The sequence below is a fragment of the Oryx dammah genome, unplaced genomic scaffold, assembly GCF_014754425.2.
Source record: "Oryx dammah isolate SB20612 unplaced genomic scaffold, SCBI_Odam_1.1 HiC_scaffold_12, whole genome shotgun sequence".
Lineage (NCBI taxonomy): Eukaryota > Metazoa > Chordata > Mammalia > Artiodactyla > Bovidae > Oryx > Oryx dammah.
Genome location: NW_024070196.1, coordinates 29,629,787 through 29,649,279, shown reverse-complemented (window position 1 = coordinate 29,649,279; position 19,493 = coordinate 29,629,787). Strand labels below are relative to the sequence as shown.

General features: G+C 34.0%; 1 protein-coding gene across 1 annotated transcript in view; it reads left to right on the top strand.

The window, feature by feature from the left end:
• HSPA4L (heat shock protein family A (Hsp70) member 4 like) overlaps nt 1–19,493 on the top strand; it is a 52,314-nt gene that overhangs the window by 5,852 nt on the left and 26,969 nt on the right. The window contains exons 3-11 of the mRNA XM_040250513.1: nt 6,802–6,859; nt 8,690–8,830; nt 11,164–11,286; nt 13,988–14,087; nt 14,410–14,543; nt 16,244–16,488; nt 16,629–16,705; nt 17,346–17,497; nt 18,322–18,428. Of these exons, the coding sequence (XP_040106447.1) occupies nt 6,802–6,859; nt 8,690–8,830; nt 11,164–11,286; nt 13,988–14,087; nt 14,410–14,543; nt 16,244–16,488; nt 16,629–16,705; nt 17,346–17,497; nt 18,322–18,428 (1,137 nt within the window). The remainder of the gene's footprint in view (nt 1–6,801; nt 6,860–8,689; nt 8,831–11,163; nt 11,287–13,987; nt 14,088–14,409; nt 14,544–16,243; nt 16,489–16,628; nt 16,706–17,345; nt 17,498–18,321; nt 18,429–19,493) is intronic.

Sequence of the window (19,493 nt, the reverse complement as noted above, 5' to 3'; positions counted from 1 at the left end):
CTTTTCTACACGGAAAATGAGAAACTCCAGACATTAACAGTGACTTGCTGGGTAGGAGGACTTTTTAATGGTAATAGCAGTTCAGGTTAGGAGAAAATTTTTATATTTTTAAAATTATTTATTCTTTGTACCATATGAAATGGTTTTATTTGTATGTTTTACTATGAGATTACATTAATTTTAATTTAAAGTATTTTAAATACTGAAGAATTACATAAAGTATATCTCCTCTGCCTTTTCCCAACTACCTCCTAAACTTTAATATGTGTGTTTCTATACATAGTGAGTATATGTGTTAAACTGGGATTTTTTTTTTTTAGCAATAGAGTTACATTTATATACATTCTGCAGTTGGCTTTTTCAAAATATAATGTGAACATCTCAAATTTGCTCATATGACTCTACATCATTCTTCTTAATGTATGTACAGTATTCCTTTTATCTATACATGTCTATTAGTGTGTGTTGCAAAGTATTTTGCTGTTGACAAACAAAAATTCAATGAAATTTTCTAATGAAATTGTGCCTAGATGAGTGGATGGGCAGACGTCCCACACTTTAGCATGGTCAAAGCTAGTACTATAAAATCTTTTAGTTTGAATATTATCCACAAAACAAAATGAATCTCTAGTCATTGCCTTGAATTTGTAGCTGAAAAATTATGAAAAAATTCTAGAAGGCAGGAATGATAGGTACAAATTACATAATATACATTGAGTTTAAGATGTTTAACATGCCTTTTAGTATGTGGTTAGTATGTGATTGGGTTTCCCTGATAGGTCAATTGGTAAGGAATCTGCCTGCAGTGCAGAAGACCCAGATTCAATTCGTGGGCCAGGAAAATCTGCTGGAGAAAGGGATAGGCTACCCACTCCAGTATTCTTGGGCTTCCCTTGTGGTTCAGCTGGTAAAGAATCTGTTTGCAATTCGGGAGACCTGAGTTCAATCCCTGCTTTGGGAGGATCCCCTGGAGAAGGGAAAGGATAACCACTCCAGTATTCTGGCCTGGAGAATTTCATGGACTCTATAGTCCATGAGATCACAAAGAGTCAGACACAACTGACTGACTTTCACTTCACTTAGTGTGTGGTCATTATAATACAAATTAAATGAGCATAGGTATGTTCTAATTAAATTTTACTTACAAAAATAGGTGGTAAGTAGTAATTTGCAAATCTTTGTTCTAGGCAGTCATAATATAAATGACAAAATTATTATACATTGTTGTTTGTCTTTGAACTGATGAATTTTGAGTAAGATAATCAGTTTTCAAAATACTGTATCTAATTTAATAATTAAACAGCATGTCTAATTTAAAATAATCAGCTTTTTAAATAAAAATTAAATCAGCTATGTAAATGTGTGTGTGATTTCTGTAGGGGCTTTCCAGGTGGGACAGTGGTATAGAATCTGCCTGCCAGTGCAGGAAACGTGGGTTCAATTCCTGGGTCAGGAACATCCCCTGGAGTAGGAAATGGCAACCCATTCCAGTATTCTTGCCTGGGAAACCCCGTGGACAGAGAGGTCCAGAAGGCTACAGTCAGTGGGGTCACAGTCGGACATAACTGAGCGCCCACACGCATGCAGCAGATTTCTGTTAATGGTTTCAAGTTAAGAACAAATTTAATTTGGGAGTTATGCTTATTAGAAGCATTTGGAGACTACTAAAGGAATTTTTGTTTTTATATGTTAAAATATTTTATTCATTGTCCATATTGAAAGATTGGAAAGTTTATATTATTACTAAATCATAGGTGTCTAAAAATTTTATATTTCTAAGCATTAGTCGCTGAGTCATATCGGATTCTTTGAGACCCCAGGAACTGTAGACCACCAAGCTCTTCTGTCCATGGGATTCTGCAGGCAAGAATATTGGAGTGGGTTCCTGTTTCCTAGTCTAATATTTCTAAGTAGCAAACTAAAAAAAAAAAAAAATGGTAACAATCATTCCTTTACTTTTTTCCCAGATAGTTAAGTTTGAGAAATAATAATCACATGTTTCTACTGTCAAAAGTCTCAAATCCTTTATTTGTTTAGAGGCATTGAAATAGAAAAGAATGTTTTCCTCAGACTATTTGAACCGCTAAGGGATTGCTTTGTACAGAATACTAGTTGGGAAATGATGCAGTGGTTTTCAACTGGAGATTTTGTACCCTAGGGCGCATCTGACAATGTCTGAAGATGCTTGCAGTTGTCACACGGGGAGAGGGAACGGAAGAGCGCTAATGATATCTAGCAGGTAGAGGCCAGAGATGCTTCTAAAATCCTACAGGGCACAAAATTGCCCCGGTCCCTCAACAAAAAATTAGCCCCAAATGTCTGTAGTACCAAGATTGAGAAATCCTGCTCTATAGACATCTTGGCAACTATAGTTGAAAGGAGTTCCTCAGCGGTTGACAGTTTGATTCAGAGCCAAATTGGCCGTGTAAGGAACAAACCCCTTATTTAAACCAATTGATTGTCCTCTTATATCATTAATTCAGCTATTATATTTCTTTGCATCTACTCAGTGATAGCAGAAGAGACTATAAATAGTAATTGTGATCTTATGGAACTGGCAAGGGAAAGCAGCAATTTCTAAAAACAGAGCTATTTTAAAGTGTCAATGATAGGATCAAGAGGTTTTGATTCCTTAGTGGAGATTTACAAAGAAGCAAACAAGTCTAGAGTGTTGACCTCTTAGGTGAGAAATTTGATGGTCTGTTGGCAGTGTGTGTTTTCTCCAACATAACCATGCTTGGCTTTATAAGAGAGACAGTTAATTTTAGGGGAAAATACAAATACAGCTTTCTTAAGTAACACCCTGTCTTTTGATTTTTATGCCCCTCCTCTACTAAAGTTACTCAGAACATTTAGAAGTTCTACTTGTTTAATTTTGTGGCATTCTTTGAGAGTCTGTGACTACTGTCACGATGGCAACATCAGCCTAAATATAATGGGTTTAAGCTGCACTGTAGACTTTTTTTTCTTTTAGGTATAAAATGGATTTTCTAAATAGTAGTTGAAATAATCTATAGAAAGTGTAATTGGATTTGTGATATATAGTTGGATAAACTGTTGAATATCCTTTTCTAGAAAAACTTTTGTGTCAACCTAATATATAGTATGTCTGTTTGCCTTGGTATTACTGAAAGGTAAAATTTTGAAAGAGAATAGGTATTTAAATTACTTTGATTTTTCTGAAAATCCTTGACAGATATTTAGTTAATGGCTGTGCTATAGAGTCTTGGGGGAAAATTTTTTGAGGGAATTTGAAGACCTTTATTATGTGAGAAGGACCTTTAGCTGGAAAAGGAAATGGCAACTCACTTTATTATTCTTGCTTAGAGAATGCCATGGACAGAGGAGTCATGGGCTACAGTTCATGGGGTCGCAGGGAGTCCTATATGACTGAAGCAACTTAGCACGCATGCAGTTTGTGAGGAGAGTTTTCTCTGTATCGAAACTGGGTATTTCCAAGTTATAACATTAAATTTTTGAACTTTACAAGTTGTCTGCTTTGAACCTAAAGAGAATGTTTCATAACTAGCTTTCTTCATGAAAAGATATAGGCATAAAACATATTTCGGTGAATACAGCACCGAATACAGCAAATACAGTGAATACAGCAATAAATGATAGTTGAATCAGTCTTACTTGGATCTAAGAGTTTTAACAGAAGTTTAACTCTTGAGAATCAACCTAAGATTTTCTGTGCATTAAAGTAATGATAGCCTTGTACTGAAAAATTAAAAGTTTTTCAAAGTGTATCCAGATAATGGAGTTGACAGCAAAATGAGTCTCAACTCCCAAAATAAAGCTGGCCAAGAGATGGCAAGTCCATATTTCTCTGATGAGTTTAGAATGGAATGCCAACCATCTTTATGGATTTCTGTATCAGGCATGCAAAGTCTACTCTGGCAGAGACTATGTTGAATCAAGGAATTATTTGCAAGAGAAATGAAAGTGTCACCTGAACCGCTGATTCTTAATATATCCTATTTACCTATTTTCACCAGATCACAATTAAAGAAAAGTAACTTCTATTCTGTCATATATCAGTTCATCACATTTAACATTTAGTTCTAAATAAATACCTCCTTAGATATATCAAAGGCACTTCAATCTCAACATAGCCAAAATAGAACTGGTGATGGTCCATCCCCAAACAGGTCCCTCTTACAGCATTTTCTGTCTTATTGCATGGCACAGCTGTTTACCCTCCAATGCAAACTGGAAACCTGTATGTTGTTATTGTTACTTCCCTCTTCCTGTTACCTATTCCAGCACTGTTCAGTAAAAATAAATGTATGTGAGCCACATAATTTAAAATATTCTAATAGTTTCAATAAAAATATAAAATAATTTTAATATACTTGATTTAACTCAGTATATTCAAAATCTTATTTCAGCATGTAATCAGTGTTCTTAAATTAATAAGATATTGTTTCATACTTACAATAAGTACATCTCAATTCAGACTAGCCGCACTGGGCCCCCGTGGTATAGTCAGTTGGCGCGCGTTTCTCGTACAGACTAGCTGCATTTCATGTGCGTGATAGCCGTGTGTGTCTGGTGGCTGCCTGTTGCACTCTGAAGATCTAGTTCATCACCAAGTCCTTTGAGTTTTAGCTCCTAAAATCTCTTAATTCCTTTTCCTTTTATCTCAGCTGCCACTGTCCTGAATACTGAAGTTATAGGGTAGAGCAGCTACAAAGCAAACTATGGCTGTTTATTGGCTGTTGGGGAAACAGGACACAATTGCAGGGTTTTTAGCAGAGGACTTTCTGTCTTTAAAAGGATCACTCAGGCTGTTATATTGAGAATAGACGGTATACCTATATACTGGTAATGTCCTTTTCCATAAAACCCTACATATTAAAATACTTTCTTTCAAGTTTTAATTAAGAAATCACATCTTCTACTTGCTTTTCCTAAGCTTTATTATCTACAAGTGATTATTTTCTTATTTTGTTAGTGTATGTTGATTTTCTTGATAAACTAAATTCTCCAAGCACATTGGATTGTAGCTAGTATAAACACAATGCCTGTACGTATTTGTTGATTGAATGAACTACAACCTGTAATTAACATTGAAACCATGGAAACATTTTCTTGAATCACAGCATGAAATGGTTTTTTGATAAAAATGGTACTCTACACGTTTATAAGCAGAATTATTAATACATTTAAATGCAGTAATAAAAACAACATATTGTTCATTTACCTATCAGTTCAGTTCAGTTGCTCAGTCATGTCCAACTCTTTGCGACCCTATGGACTACAATACTCCAGGCCTGTCTGTCCATCACCAACTCCTGGAGTTTACTCAAACTCATGTCCGTTGAGTCGGTGATGCCATCCAACCATCTCATCCTCTGTCATCCCCTTCTCCTGCCTTCAATCTTTCCCAGTATCAGGGTCTCTTCAAATGAGTCAGTTTTTCACATCACGTGGCTAAAATACTGGAGTTTCAGCTTCAGCATCAGTCCTTCCAATGAATAGTCAGGACTGATTCCCTTTAGAATGGACTGGTTGGATCTCCTTGCAGTCCAAGGGACCCTCAAGAGTCTTCTCCAACACCACAGTTCAAAAGCATCAGTTCTTCGGTGCTCAGTTTTCTTTATAGTCCAACTCTCACATCCATACATGACTACTGGAAAAACCATAGCCTTGACTAGACGGACCCTTGTTAGCAACGCAATGTCTCTGCTTTTTAATATGCTGTCTGTGTTGGTCATAACTTTTCTTCCAAGGAGCAAGCAGACTCTTTTAATTTCATGGCTGCAGTCACCATCTGCAGTGATTTTGGAGCCCCCCAAAATAAAGTCTGACACTATTTCCACTGTTTACCCATCCATTTCCCATGAAGTGATGGGACCAGATGCCATGATCTTCGTTTTCTGAATGTCGAGCTTTAAGCCAACTTTTTCACTCTCTTTCACTTTCATCAAGAGGCTCTTCAGTTCTTCGTTTTCTGCCATAAGTGTGGTGTCATCTGCATATCTGAGGTTATTGATATTTCTCCCAGCAGTCTTGATTCCAGCTTGTGCTTCTTCCAGCCCAGCGTTTCTCATGATGTACTCTGCATATAAATTAAATAAGCGGGTGACAATATACAGCCTTGACGAACTCCTTTTCCTATTTGGAACCAGTCTGTTGTTCCATGTCCAGTTCTAACTGTTGCTTCCTGACCTGCATACAGATTTCTCAAGAGGCAAGTCAGGCGATCTGGTATTCCCATCTCTCTAAGAATTTTCCACACAGTCAAAGGCTTTGGCATAGTCAATAAAGCAGATGTTTTTCTGGAACTCTCTTGCTTTTTCAGTGATCCAGTTGTTGGCAATTTGATCTCTGGTTCCAGAGATCATTTAGCTATAGTCACTCCCTAAATCCTCACACACCTCTCTGAGTAGGTATTATTATCAACACTGTCTTCCAGCTGGGAAGCTGAGGCAAATAATGGTTAGGTAATTCCTACAAGGTTACTCGGCTGTTAAGTGGCAGAGCCAGGATTTAGATCCAAGTAATAGACTTACTGAAATTTTTGAAAAATAATTTGGGGACCAATAAAATAATTTGGGACCAATATAGTGTTGCCACCTATTAGCACATTTTTTTAAATTCTAGCATTTATTCTGACAACTATTCTATTACTTAGGAAAGTTTAAAAATATGTAAAATTCTGATTTCAGTAACCTATTTTTGAATACTACATGATTATATTCATCCTTAAATTCATTTTTGTATAAAGAGAAGCACAGTAGTAGTACATTAATATAAAAATACCTTGAAAACACTTTTTCTTTTTTCTCTGTTCAGAGCGTGTATATCTTTGGGATCAAGAACACGTGCCATTGGAAATGCAGCTAAGAGCCAGGTGAGTTGTTAATGTAGATATTTTGACTTAAAGAATTAACTTCATAATGGCAGCTAAGCTCCCAGTTTATATAATTAAAAGTGAAAAAAGAGAATAAAGAAGTTGACAGATCCTAATATCTTTGTATCTTACTAAATATATTTTGCTTTGGATTGTAAAATATTTCTTGAATTTTATTTTTTTTAAAATCTTAGCTGTGAGGTTAGGTTATGCTGTCAAATGGCGTCAGGTTTTCCCTGTATGGTCACTTTTAATGAGGGATATGCCATCTAGAATACATACTTCTACAACAAGTGAATGATGTCTTTGTTAAAGAAGGTGGAAGAAATTGGAGAAACTGGTTTTCAGAGTTAATTCTCTGTGGTTGCCACTTTACATGGACTCAGTTTAAGTATTCATATTTCTAGGCTTCTGAAATCCTTTTGCATAAAACATTCATTTTAACATTCCATGCTACAGGTTCATTTTTCTTAGACTTTGTTTATTGCCATGAACCAAATGCCCTTAACAGTTATTTTTTACATTTTAATATATACCTGAGTCTTTTCTTTATTACAAAATAACTGTTTAATGGAGCTATTTTTTTTCATGACTTTGTAGACATAATTGACTCATTTATCCAGGAATTGTTAAGATTTTTAAAATCAAATTGTATTACAATCAGCCTGAGTGTGAATATGTTTTTTTCCTCCTTTTCCATTTTCATACTGCACATAACCAAATGTTTGTGCCAAAATGACCCCTTCACTAAAGGTTACTTCTCGTATTCTGGCTGATTTAAGGTATCGTAGGGCTTAGAGTCTCTGAAGGAAGCAAACTATAAGTTATTTTTCCTAAAAAGCTACAGCAATCAACATAGTAATTCAGCATCCCTGTAGTTTTCATCTTATAATTAAAGGTCACTAAGAGGACAACAACTGGATCTCAGTGATATTCTGTAGTTTGAACTACATGTTGTAAATAAAGAAAAAACTACTTTGCCAAAATATAAGCTATTTACAAATGAAGACACATTAACTTATATGGAAGGATTTTTAATTTGCTAGCCTAGGAGAAGTTTTTAGCAGTGGAAGCAATGTAGTAATACATGATAAAGTTCACAGAAGATATTTAGTGTAAAAGAAAAATAGGGTGATAAAAGACATAGTGTAAATATTAATAAAAACACAGATGAAAGTGGAAATAAATAAAAAATACTAATTCTTTAGCCTGAAAGTCTTGAAGAAAGCCAAATAAATGAGTTGTAGATAGATTTTCATTGTATTTGAGAAATTTTGAAGTTTTGTTCTTTTTAAAAGACAGTTAATTTTGTTTTTAACATTCCAAGGGTAGGAGATAGTGGTTTTTATCAATTTGTTCAGTTGCTCTGTTGTGTCTGACTCTTTGTGACCCCATGGACTGCAGCACGCCAGGTTTCCCTGTCCTTCCTTGTCTCCTGGAGTTTGCTCAAGCGCATGTCCATTGAGTAGATGCCATCCATCCTGCTTATCCTCTGTCGCCCCCTTCTCCTCCTGCCCTCAGTCTTTCCTAGCATCAGTGTCTTTTCCAGTGAATTGGCTCTTCAAATCAGGTGGCTAAAGTATTGGAGCTTTAGCTTTAGCATCAGTCCTTCCAATTAATATTCATGGTTGATCTCCTTTAGGATTGACTGGTTGGATAGCCTTGCTGTCCAAGGGGACTTCTATCAATTAGAAACCAAAAAATTAAATGATAGTGTGTAATTCTGAACTTATACAGATGTATAGGATAAGGAGACTTGGTGATTCTTAAATACTAGCGTAGTTTACTTTGCATTAATTCAGTAATTATAAAAATGTTTACTGCCAACAGATAGTCACGAATGTAAGAAATACAATTCACGGTTTCAAAAAACTTCATGGGCGATCTTTTGATGATCCTATTGTGCAAACTGAAAGGATCAAGCTTCCTTATGAGCTGCAGAAGATGCCGAATGGAAGTGCAGGAGTTAAGGTAAGTTTATATTCCAGGAATGCAAGCATTTGTTCAAATTAAAGAAACCAAATGCAGTAATACTGCTTATTTTTAAATACTTTTTTAAAAATTTAACTTATTTTCCTTTAGGTGAAATACATGCATACCAAGAAACAGGCAGTTTTTGTAGTGTGCTTTAGTGAATGCTCAAAAAAATCTTATTTAGAATAATAATCTTTTTAATCCAAATACTTCTGTTGTCAAGAAGAAGGTATTATTATTTGGAGAACTTTAATAGCCAAGAAGTGGGAACAAACCAAGTGTCTACCAGCTGATGAGTATATGAACAAAATGTGGTATAGTTATCCAGTGGCATGTATTATTTGGCCATAAAAAAGACAGTATCTAGAAAACATGCTAACTGGGAGGGGAAAGAAACAAATATGAAAGGCCACGTATTTTGTGATTTCATTTGTGTGGCTCTCCAGAACCAATGCAAATCAGTAGACACAGAAAATAGACTTATGGATGTTAGGAATTAAGGGTATCTCTATTTCTTAATTGTTAGGAATGGGTATCTCTACTTCTGCTGCTACTAATGGGACACTCTTTTTAAGATGATGAAAATGTACTACAGTTAGTAGTAATCAGTATACAAGTTTGAACACACTAAAACCACTTAATTGTACACTTCAGAAGAATAAATTTTATGCAATAAGATTTATATCTTAGAGCTAAAAATTTTAATAGCTGATTTTCAAATTGATACATATATTTTAAGGTGCACATATTTCCATGTTTGGAAGAGGATTCTGACTACAGGATGGATGATAAATTGTAGAAAGGAGACATGAGACTTAACAATAGTTCAAAGAAAAGACATGATAAGAGATTAAGGACAAATTGAAAATTAGGAAGTCATATTTTAGGTGAAATTTGTGGATCAGTACATGCTGAGTAGGAAGCTGATGGGTTATGATAGCAATAAATGTAATAAAGAGTAATGTTCATGTGTCCTTTAGCTATCTTAACTTCCAGTTAATGACTATGTGGAACAGTTTTATTCTAAACTACTAAAGTGTTTTATTCTTTAAAAAGAAAATTAAAAGTTATGCTTTGTGAGTAGTTTGATTAAAAACAAAATAATTTTTTACAGAAAGTCAAAACCTAATTTTTAAGTGATATAATTTTTATGCAGTTATAGTGAGTGTATGTGAGCTAGTTGAAGAGACTTTGAAAACATCAATCAACCATGCGTTGAACTAAGTTTCTTCATCCTTTGAAGACTTAGCATTCAATGCCTCAAGCATTTTATCCATTTATTTTTTCTGACATTTGTTTGAATATGCTTTGATGTTTATTTCATCTAACTTCTATATTCTTCAAAAAAATTCTGTATTGTTGTGCCTCCTATAATCAGACTAAGACACATGGTACTTGATTCATTTTCCCTTATTTTGGTGTGCTTGATTTCTTCTTGTGTTTAAATTTCATATAATTTCATGTAATTCTTGGTTTTAAACTTACCTATAAATTGATTTGGAAACAAATGGATATCAAGTTTAGGTCTGTTTCACAGTAAATTTTATATCATTATTCATATTTACACAGTTAAATAAATACATTGTACTGCCTGAGAAGTTCTTTAAAGCTCTTCCAAAGTTTAGTGTTTTAGTATAAAATTATTTGCTCTTGGGGATACAGAGGTGAAATACCTAGCCTTTTCTTCTGTAAGTTAGTTGTAGTTATTGTATGAGTTCTAAGTTAACTTTCTATTGCTTATAAATATTGTGGTTGTCATTATGAAAGAGTTTGCTTATTTGAATAAAGCATAGTATTCCTTGGTCAAGCACTGTAAAGTTTCATTTTATGTGCTTAAATTCAAACTAGTCAAACCTGTGTATGAAATTGTTATTTTTTTAAATTAAAAAATTCCATGTATGCATCTCTAATGTTTAATTATCCCCTGAGGCCTTGGTAATTATCCCCTGAGGCCTTGGAGTAATGTATATAGTTTCCTTTTTTAAATAAAAATTTTTTTCCCTGTGTTCTCATTTTCTTTTCACAAAACTATATTACTAAAGCTTTCATTTTAAAGAAAGATAATTTGACCTTTTTCCCTTTATTTGTTTACAAGAATAGTAAATGATAAAACTTGCTTTTGTGGGAGATGGGGATCTGGAGCAGGTAAAGACACTCTTGATTTTTTGGTTGTAATACTATGGGTAAAGCACTGGAACTTCACAGAGATGAGATATGATGATACTAGAGCAATATTTTTGGTATGTAAGTTCATTGAGTAAGGCCTCTGCCTTTTTCATTAAATACTAGATGAATAAATGACTCATTAAATATTTCCACTTGGGCTTCAGGTGCGATACCTAGAAGAAGAAAGACCTTTTGCAATTGAGCAGGTTACTGGGATGCTATTGGCTAAGCTTAAAGAGACTTCAGAAAATGCTTTGAAGAAACCAGTGGCTGACTGTGTAATTTCAGTAAGTTTTACCTCAGTACTGAACACTCTTGAATCATATTTTCCAGTGTATTAATCTTATATGGAAATGTTTTTCTTCCCTTATCTAATAAATAAACTCCAATTTTTTCTTTTATGTTAAAAATTTTTTTCATTTGGTGAAGTTCAGGATTGAGTTTCCCATAAAGTTAATTGTGATAATCAGCTAATCTTTAAAAAAAAAAACAACTAATGTATGTGATTAGTTGGTGATTGCTATACCTGCCACTTACCCTTAAGAATCTTTCTAGGTGGCGCTTAAACATCCCAACTCCAGGGAGCCTTAACACTTAACATCAAAGGTTGAAAATGCCCAGCTGGAAATTTGAGATTGTGTATATTCTGTATCCGGAAGAAAAGATCCCTTTTATAAAAAAATGATAAATTAGATGTATTTAATGTGTATACTTCTATACATATGCATATGTATACAAGTTTTAACATATGAATATACCCGTGAAACATCATCACAGTCAGTATAATAAACATGTTTATCACCCCTCAAAAATCAAAGCTTTAAAGGTAAAAATAGTTTGAATATAAGGTAAAAAACATGGTGCTTTGATATACATGATGAAAATGATCACTATAGTCAAACAAATTAATATATCTATCTCCTATAGTTACCTTTTTTGTGTTTGTGTGGCAAGAGTACTTGAGATCTACTTTCTTAGCAAATTTCAGCATATAATACAGTATTATTAACTGTAACCATGCTATACATTTGATTTCTAAAAGTTATTCTACGTAAATAAAATTTTATACACTTTGACCATTGACTTCTGATTTCCCCACTTCCCTATCCCTGATAACTACCATTTTACTCTATCCTATGAATTTGACTTCTTCAGATTCCACATATAGGTTAGATCATGCAGTATTTTTCAGAAAGAAAAGATCTTTCTTTTAAGGATTCTTAACATTTGATCATTTACCCTGTCTTTTATCTCTTGAGATCCCGCTATATATTGACAACTAGATTTTAAGTTATATGTTGTCACCTAAATGTGAATATATTCTTAGTACTGTTAAACTTGGCTACAGAAGTTCCCTCACATCATCAGAAGAATAGAATATTATGACTCTTCAGTGAATTTAGTAATTATGTCAGAAATTAGTATCAGAATATGGCAGTGACTTTCTTGGCCATTATTAACTTTGTAATTAGTGCAATAAGCCCGTGTGAGCTACACAAGGGGGATTTTTTTCTGTTTTATGTACTGTCATATCCCTCATGGCTAAAAAAGCACCTGGTACATAAGTTCCCAGTGAATATTAAGTGAACCATAGCTTATAATATACATTTTTATCAGAAGGATAGTACCAAAATCAGGATATACAGACTTGTCAAAATTCAAGTTCTTTTAGTGTTATTATCTATTAAATGAAATTTCTAAATTCAGAAAGCAGTTAACTTGAAATTGGAAGAGCCCCAAGTCATTTTGTACATGAATGTACTCAGTTTTTTATAAATCTGTAGACTAAAGGAAAGTGCTTCTTACTTTGATAATACTAAGTATATGTAATCTTAATTATGTTTTAAATTATGAGTTTATTTTTAATAGAAACATAACCTAATGTTTTTTGGTGATTTATAAAGAAACACATGCTCATCGTAAGCCCCCTGCAATATAGTTTCCCCTCCTTTTGGAATATAACCATTGTAAACATTTGGGAGTGTATTCTTCTAGTAGTATATACACACACAAAAATGAAATCATGCTATACGTGCACCCCCTTTTTTTAATAAAGATACTATTCCATGAGAGTTCAGATTGATCTGATTCTAACATCCACATCAAATTTCTTTATGTGGATATAACATATTTAACCAATCTCATTTCAACAGACTCTTAGGGTTGTTGATGTTTCATTATTAAATATAAACAAATATGTATTTTTATAGAAGAGACCAACATGAGATGGATTTAGATGAAGATATTTTTGAAATTCTACAGTATTACTCTATTTTAGTAATTGCTTTAAATTTGTGTTCATACTTTAGGTAAAACTTTTGATATAGCAATTGACAACCTTATTAAAAAAATAAGGGGTTGGGGGCACGCTTCCCTGGTGGCTCAGATAGTAAAGAATCTGCCTGCAATGTGGGAGATCTGGGTTCAGTCCCTGTGTTGGGAAGATCCCCTGGAGGAGGGCATGACAGCCCACTCCAGTATTCTTGCCTGGAGAATCCCCGTGGTCAGAGGAGCCTGGCAGGGAACAGTCCATGGGGTCACAGAGAATTGGACCCAATTGAAGTACTCTTGCCTGGAAAATCCCATGGACAGAGGAGCCTGGTAGGCTGCAGTCCATTGGGGTCACCAAGAGTCCGACACGACTGAGCGACTTCCCTTTGACTTTTCACTTTCATGCATTGCAGAAGGAAATGGCAACCCACTCCAGTGTTCTTGCCTGGAGAATCCCAGGGACGGGGGAGCCTGGTGGGCTGCCGTCTATGGGGTCACACAGAGTCGGACACGACTAAAGCGACTTAGCAGCAGCAGAGCGACTAAGCACAACCTAAAAAAAAAAAACCAGTGTTTTTTCTCATTTATTTAATTAGAACACCATTTATTACTTTACGTAAGTTTTGGTGTAATTATTTTCATTTTCAGTTGGTGAAATGTTTAAGTAAAATGTATTACAATGAACTAATACACTTGATTATTGTTTCGCAATACCAGATTCCTAGCTTTTTCACTGATGCTGAGAGAAGATCTGTGATGGCTGCAGCCCAGGTTGCAGGTTTAAATTGTTTAAGGTTAATGAATGAAACTACTGCAGGTGAGCAGTTTGCAATTTGAAAATCACTGTCATTAAAATATTATAGTTTTTTTCTAATTAGTACAAGGCATTTATTTTTAATAACTCTGTTATGTCCTATATCTTATAAGCTTATCATTTTGGAGTACAGCATTTTGGCAGGGATTAAACATGTCTTACATTGACTGGAGTCATTAACATTATAGGGTAGAAAAAATAAAACATTAACCAAATTGTGGAAAGCTATTTTACTTTGAAGCTAACTAAAAGGTAGTATCAACATGAATTCTTTATTGTTTTCCAAGCGATTGCTTTGCTAATCTCATTCTTTGTTCTTGCATAGTTGCACTAGCATATGGAATTTATAAACAGGATCTTCCTCCATTAGATGAGAAACCAAGAAATGTAATATTTATTGATATGGGACATTCTGCCTATCAGGTCTCGGTTTGTGCTTTTAACAAAGGAAAACTTAAAGTAAGTAAATAAATGATTTGCTATATTTAATTCTAATGCTTAAGAGCATATTAGAGTAAAGGGAGAACTGTAATGCATGGGTTTAAACCCTGGTTCTGAGCAGGTTATGTAACCTCCGCAAATCTCAGGCTCCTCACCTGAGGATATTACCAGTATCTCATAGAATTTTTGAGGATGAAATGAATTAAAGTTTATAAGATGCTTGGAATACCACATTGTTGTTATTATGTGTTAGCTATTTTTTATTAGTGTTGAGGTGTTTGTCACCTATCAGGGAGCATAAATTACATATTTATAAATGTACATAGGAAACATTTTCTAAAATGATTACCATTGTCTTTAGAAACCTTTCTATCCAAGAATCCTAATCAAAATTTTCTACAATGTGGTGTTATTTACCTCTCCATGCTTATCTTTTTATAGCCTTTGGTTTTATATTCATTTTTACATTAATTATCTTACCCAGACTTACACACACTCTCTGTCCCTGTTACACACATGTATAGAATTTGCTCAGAAGATTAAATGCTTTGGGTTACCCAGAACCTTTTAGAGCCTTTTGTGTTGAAGTTTATATTACTATATTAACATCCTTATAATCATAAAATTAAAGGGAAATTACTCATAGTGAATATAGGAGTCTGTTCATTGATTCTCCATGTTAATCTGTGGGATAACATCCCCCTCAGACTATGTTCACATCCTGCTGTGATGTTTACCACTATTCCACCACCCATCCTTATGAAAAAGGCTGAAACACACCAACGTGGAACTCTACTTTCTGGCAATGATTATTATAACTAGTTATTTTTACCCTCTGCCACAGGGAGACAGACTAGATGTCTTGATTCTATGGTTTCAAGAGCTATATCATTGGAGTGTGTGACTTTTCTGCTCCTTTTCTATTAGACTGCTTAGCTGAGGCCAGTTGTTCAACAAGCTTATTAAATTCTTGTCTCTCCTCTTCATTTTTTTTTTTTTAATTTTCTTTTTTGGTTCCTTACATGCTCTTCTGTTCCTTCTATATGTTTATAAAAATAGTCTGGCTTTTTAGGGGAGTGGGGGCAGTAATTCTGGATTTGTAAATTTGTAAAACATTTTTTAAGAACTTTTTAAAAGCACTTTATTTTGTATTTGTATTGGAGTACAGCCAATTAACAATGTTGTGATAGTTTTGGGTGAACACTGAAGGGACTCAGCCATACATAAGCATTTATCATTTCTCCCTCAAACTCCCCTCCCATCCAGGCCACCACAGAGTGGTGAGCAGAGTTCCATGTTTGATCAATTAAAATATTTTATATTTAATCTTTGGATTGGCTCCTCTTGGCTGTTTTGTCTTTGGTTACATACTTAGGACCCTTTCTTTGCTCTCTTAAACTTGGGTTTTGGCCTATCTGTTCAGTGCTGTTGTAGAACCAAAGGATGTGAGATAATGAACTTTTAGTCATTGCAACTCAACTTTTCAGAATTAAGTTACTCTCTCACATAGGTATATAGGTCTATAAAGTAGATAATTCTGAATGGATAAATATGTTGGCTAAATATGATAATTAATATAAGTGATTACAAATTTGGCACACCTGTGATTTTTGACAAGTTCTTTGGTTTTAAGTTTAAAAGGTGTTTTTCAGGGAGGTTTAGTTTTTGAAAGCATGTAATATTTCTGAAACTTCAGTTCTGGTTTTTCAATTAAATAGGTCTTGGCTACTACCTTTGATCCATATTTGGGTGGCAGGAACTTTGATGAGGTTTTAGTAGACTACTTCTGTGAAGAGTTCAAGACAAAATATAAGATAAATGTGAAAGAAAACTCTCGGGCCTTGTTGCGTTTATATCAGGAATGTGAAAAACTAAAGAAGCTAATGAGTGCAAATGCATCAGATCTTCCACTGAACATTGAGTGTTTCATGAATGACCTTGATGTTTCGAGTAAAATGAACAGGTACCATGTATGTTTTCAATTGAAAAGTATTTCCTTATTTTATGTTTGTATCGTGTCTAATTTTTTTCATTCTGTTATTTCAGAAGATATGCTCAATTTTTATACCTCCAAATAATGACTCTTGTTTCATTTTCCCACAGGGCTCAATTTGAACAATTATGTGCTTCCCTCTTAGCCAGAGTTGAACCACCGTTAAAAGCAGTAATGGAACAAGCTAGTAAGTGAAAGTTCCTGAACTAACCATCAAAACTGTACCATGAAGTTACTTTAATGGGGTAGAAATTTGTAAAAGCAATTAAAAAGTCATTTTTTTAAGATTAGTATTTCTTATTTTAGAGAAGGAGTTTATAACTCATTCTTTATTCATAAGACAAGGGCCCCTAGACCTCAGAGTTTATGAGAACTCGTCCTGGCCCATACTGTTTACATCATAAAACGAATGCTTGTTATATTTGAAGGTATTTTTATAAGTAAGTTTTTAAAGATTGATCAGAAGTAGAAGTGAGAACATGACTGCTTTTTGTTAAGGTTTTTCATGACCAATTAAAAACTAGTTCCTATGGGTATTTGTGAGGTAGAAGTTAGAAAAAATGAAGGACTCTGAACAGTTTCTTTAAATCCATGAAGTGCTTGTCTGTTTTATGGTCACTTCATTGTCTGGACCAAGTACAGTGCCTGATGTGTAGATAATATCTATTATATTTTGCTTTTTTCCAAATTTATTTTTATTTTCTTTTTGTTCTACCTTGTTTTGAGTAAATTAAAAAATTCATTTTTAAAAAAGAGTACTTTCCAGAGTCTACTGTTCACTTTTTTTATAAAGACTGTCTTAATTTTTGAAACATTTTGTTTTCCAGACTTACAACGTGAAGACATAAGTAGTATAGAAATTGTAGGGGGAGCAACACGAATTCCTGCTGTGAAAGAGCAAATCACTGGATTCTTTCTTAAAGACATAAGTACCACATTAAATGCTGATGAAGCTGTTGCAAGAGGATGTGCATTACAGGTATGATGATTAGTCTTTTTTAAAATTTTAGAACGTATATTTTGCCAGAAATATGGTGATAGGCCTCAAAGAACTTTTTAATTTATTATCTGGTCCAACCACTCAACAATAAGCTAAAGTGGTGTTGGAGAAAACTCTTGAGAGTCCCTTGGACTGCAAGGAGATCCAACCAGTCCATTCTAAAGGAGATCAGTCCTGGGTGTTCATTGGAAGGACTGATGCTAAAGCTGAAACTTCAATACTTTGGCCACCTGATGTGAAGAGTGTTGACTCATTGGAAAAGACTGATGCAGGGAGGGATTGGGGGCAGGAGGAGAAGGGGACGACAGAGGATGAGATGGCTGGATGGCATCACCGACTCAATGGACATGAGTTTGAGTAAACTCGGGGAGTTGGTGATGGACAGGGAGGCCTGCCGTGATGCAATTCATGGAGTTGCAAAGAGTTGGACACAACTGAACAACTGAACTGAACTGAAATTGAAATTATTCCTGATAAATAAAGGTTATGTCTGTCCCATTTGTTTTTAAGCTATCATGGACTGTATGTCATTAACTACACTGAAAGACATTTATTTTATGAATTCTTATGATTATTCCCATTTAAAATTATTTTTTTGAGATTAAAAAATATTTTACATAAATTTTTGTAAATTCACAGGAAGAGTGCTCTGACACTTTAAAATTTTACGTAGTTATTACCAAAAACCCAGAAAATTTTTAAATGAAACAGTTTTATTATAACAACTTTGTTAAGCAGTCATGGTAACAATGGGGTATGTTTGGTGTTTTTTGATTTAAATATGGTATCCATCTTATTTTCAGTGTGCAATTCTCTCACCAGCATTTAAAGTGCGTGAATTTTCCATAACAGACATTGTTCCCTATTCAATCACATTAAGATGGAAGACCTCTTTTGAAGATGGAACTGGGTAAGTTACTTTTAAAGCCTTGGTTAAAGCTTATCAAAATAAGAAATTGTACCTACTTTTCTAAATTAGAGGAATTTATACTCCTTAAACTTGTCAAACACTTTAGAATAGTATTTTAGAAACAAGGATAATATAAAAACATGATATATCTGTAAACCATGAAGGGCATATTTTTAGTTAATATTTTATTATAAAAGTAAAACATTCTCAGTTTCAAATATAAATCACAGTATAAAAATATAAAAACTTAAACCTGTATTTGCTATACTCCAACTCTCTTAGCCCATTTTATTGAGATAACTCTTGTTAACAACTGGGTATATATTTATCCTCCTGGAGGAGGAAATGGTAACCCACTCTAATATTCTAGCTTGGAAAATTCCGTGGATAGAGTAGCCTGGCAGGCTGCAGTCCATAGGGTTACAAAGAGTTGGACATGACTGAGCACACACACATGGATCTATCCAGTCATTTTCTTTCAATATCCAAATAAAAAACATGTACTTTAAAAATATTTAAATGATCATGTGTATATATACATAAAAATTACCTTTTCAAATATATATCACCTTTCTATATCAACAGACAATAACTTCTCAGACAATTGTAGGTGCCATAATTTAACCAGTATACTGTAAAGTTATGGTTTTCCTGTTTTAAGCAAGTGCTATTAGGACTATCCTTGTACATATCTCCTTGTTTGGTTGTGTTTGATTTATCTAAGGTAACTATGTAGGACTGAAATTGAGCCAGAGGGTTATGAAAATTATTTTAACTAATACTGCCAAATTATCCACTAAAAAGAATATACCAAGCTATATTCCTAATAACATTGTATGAGATAATGTATTTTAGCTCATTTTCTCCTGTATATTTAAATGTAACATTCTAATAGTAAAGACAATTAGCACTTTGTTATTTTCATTTCTGTTATAAGCTAGTCTTTTTGTGCTTTAGCATTTCCATAAACTGCACAGCATTTAAATTGTTTACTTTCCTTCCAAAATAAAAATCTGTATTTAATACTATATTTGACTTTTTAGATGTATAGTTTGTATAATAAAG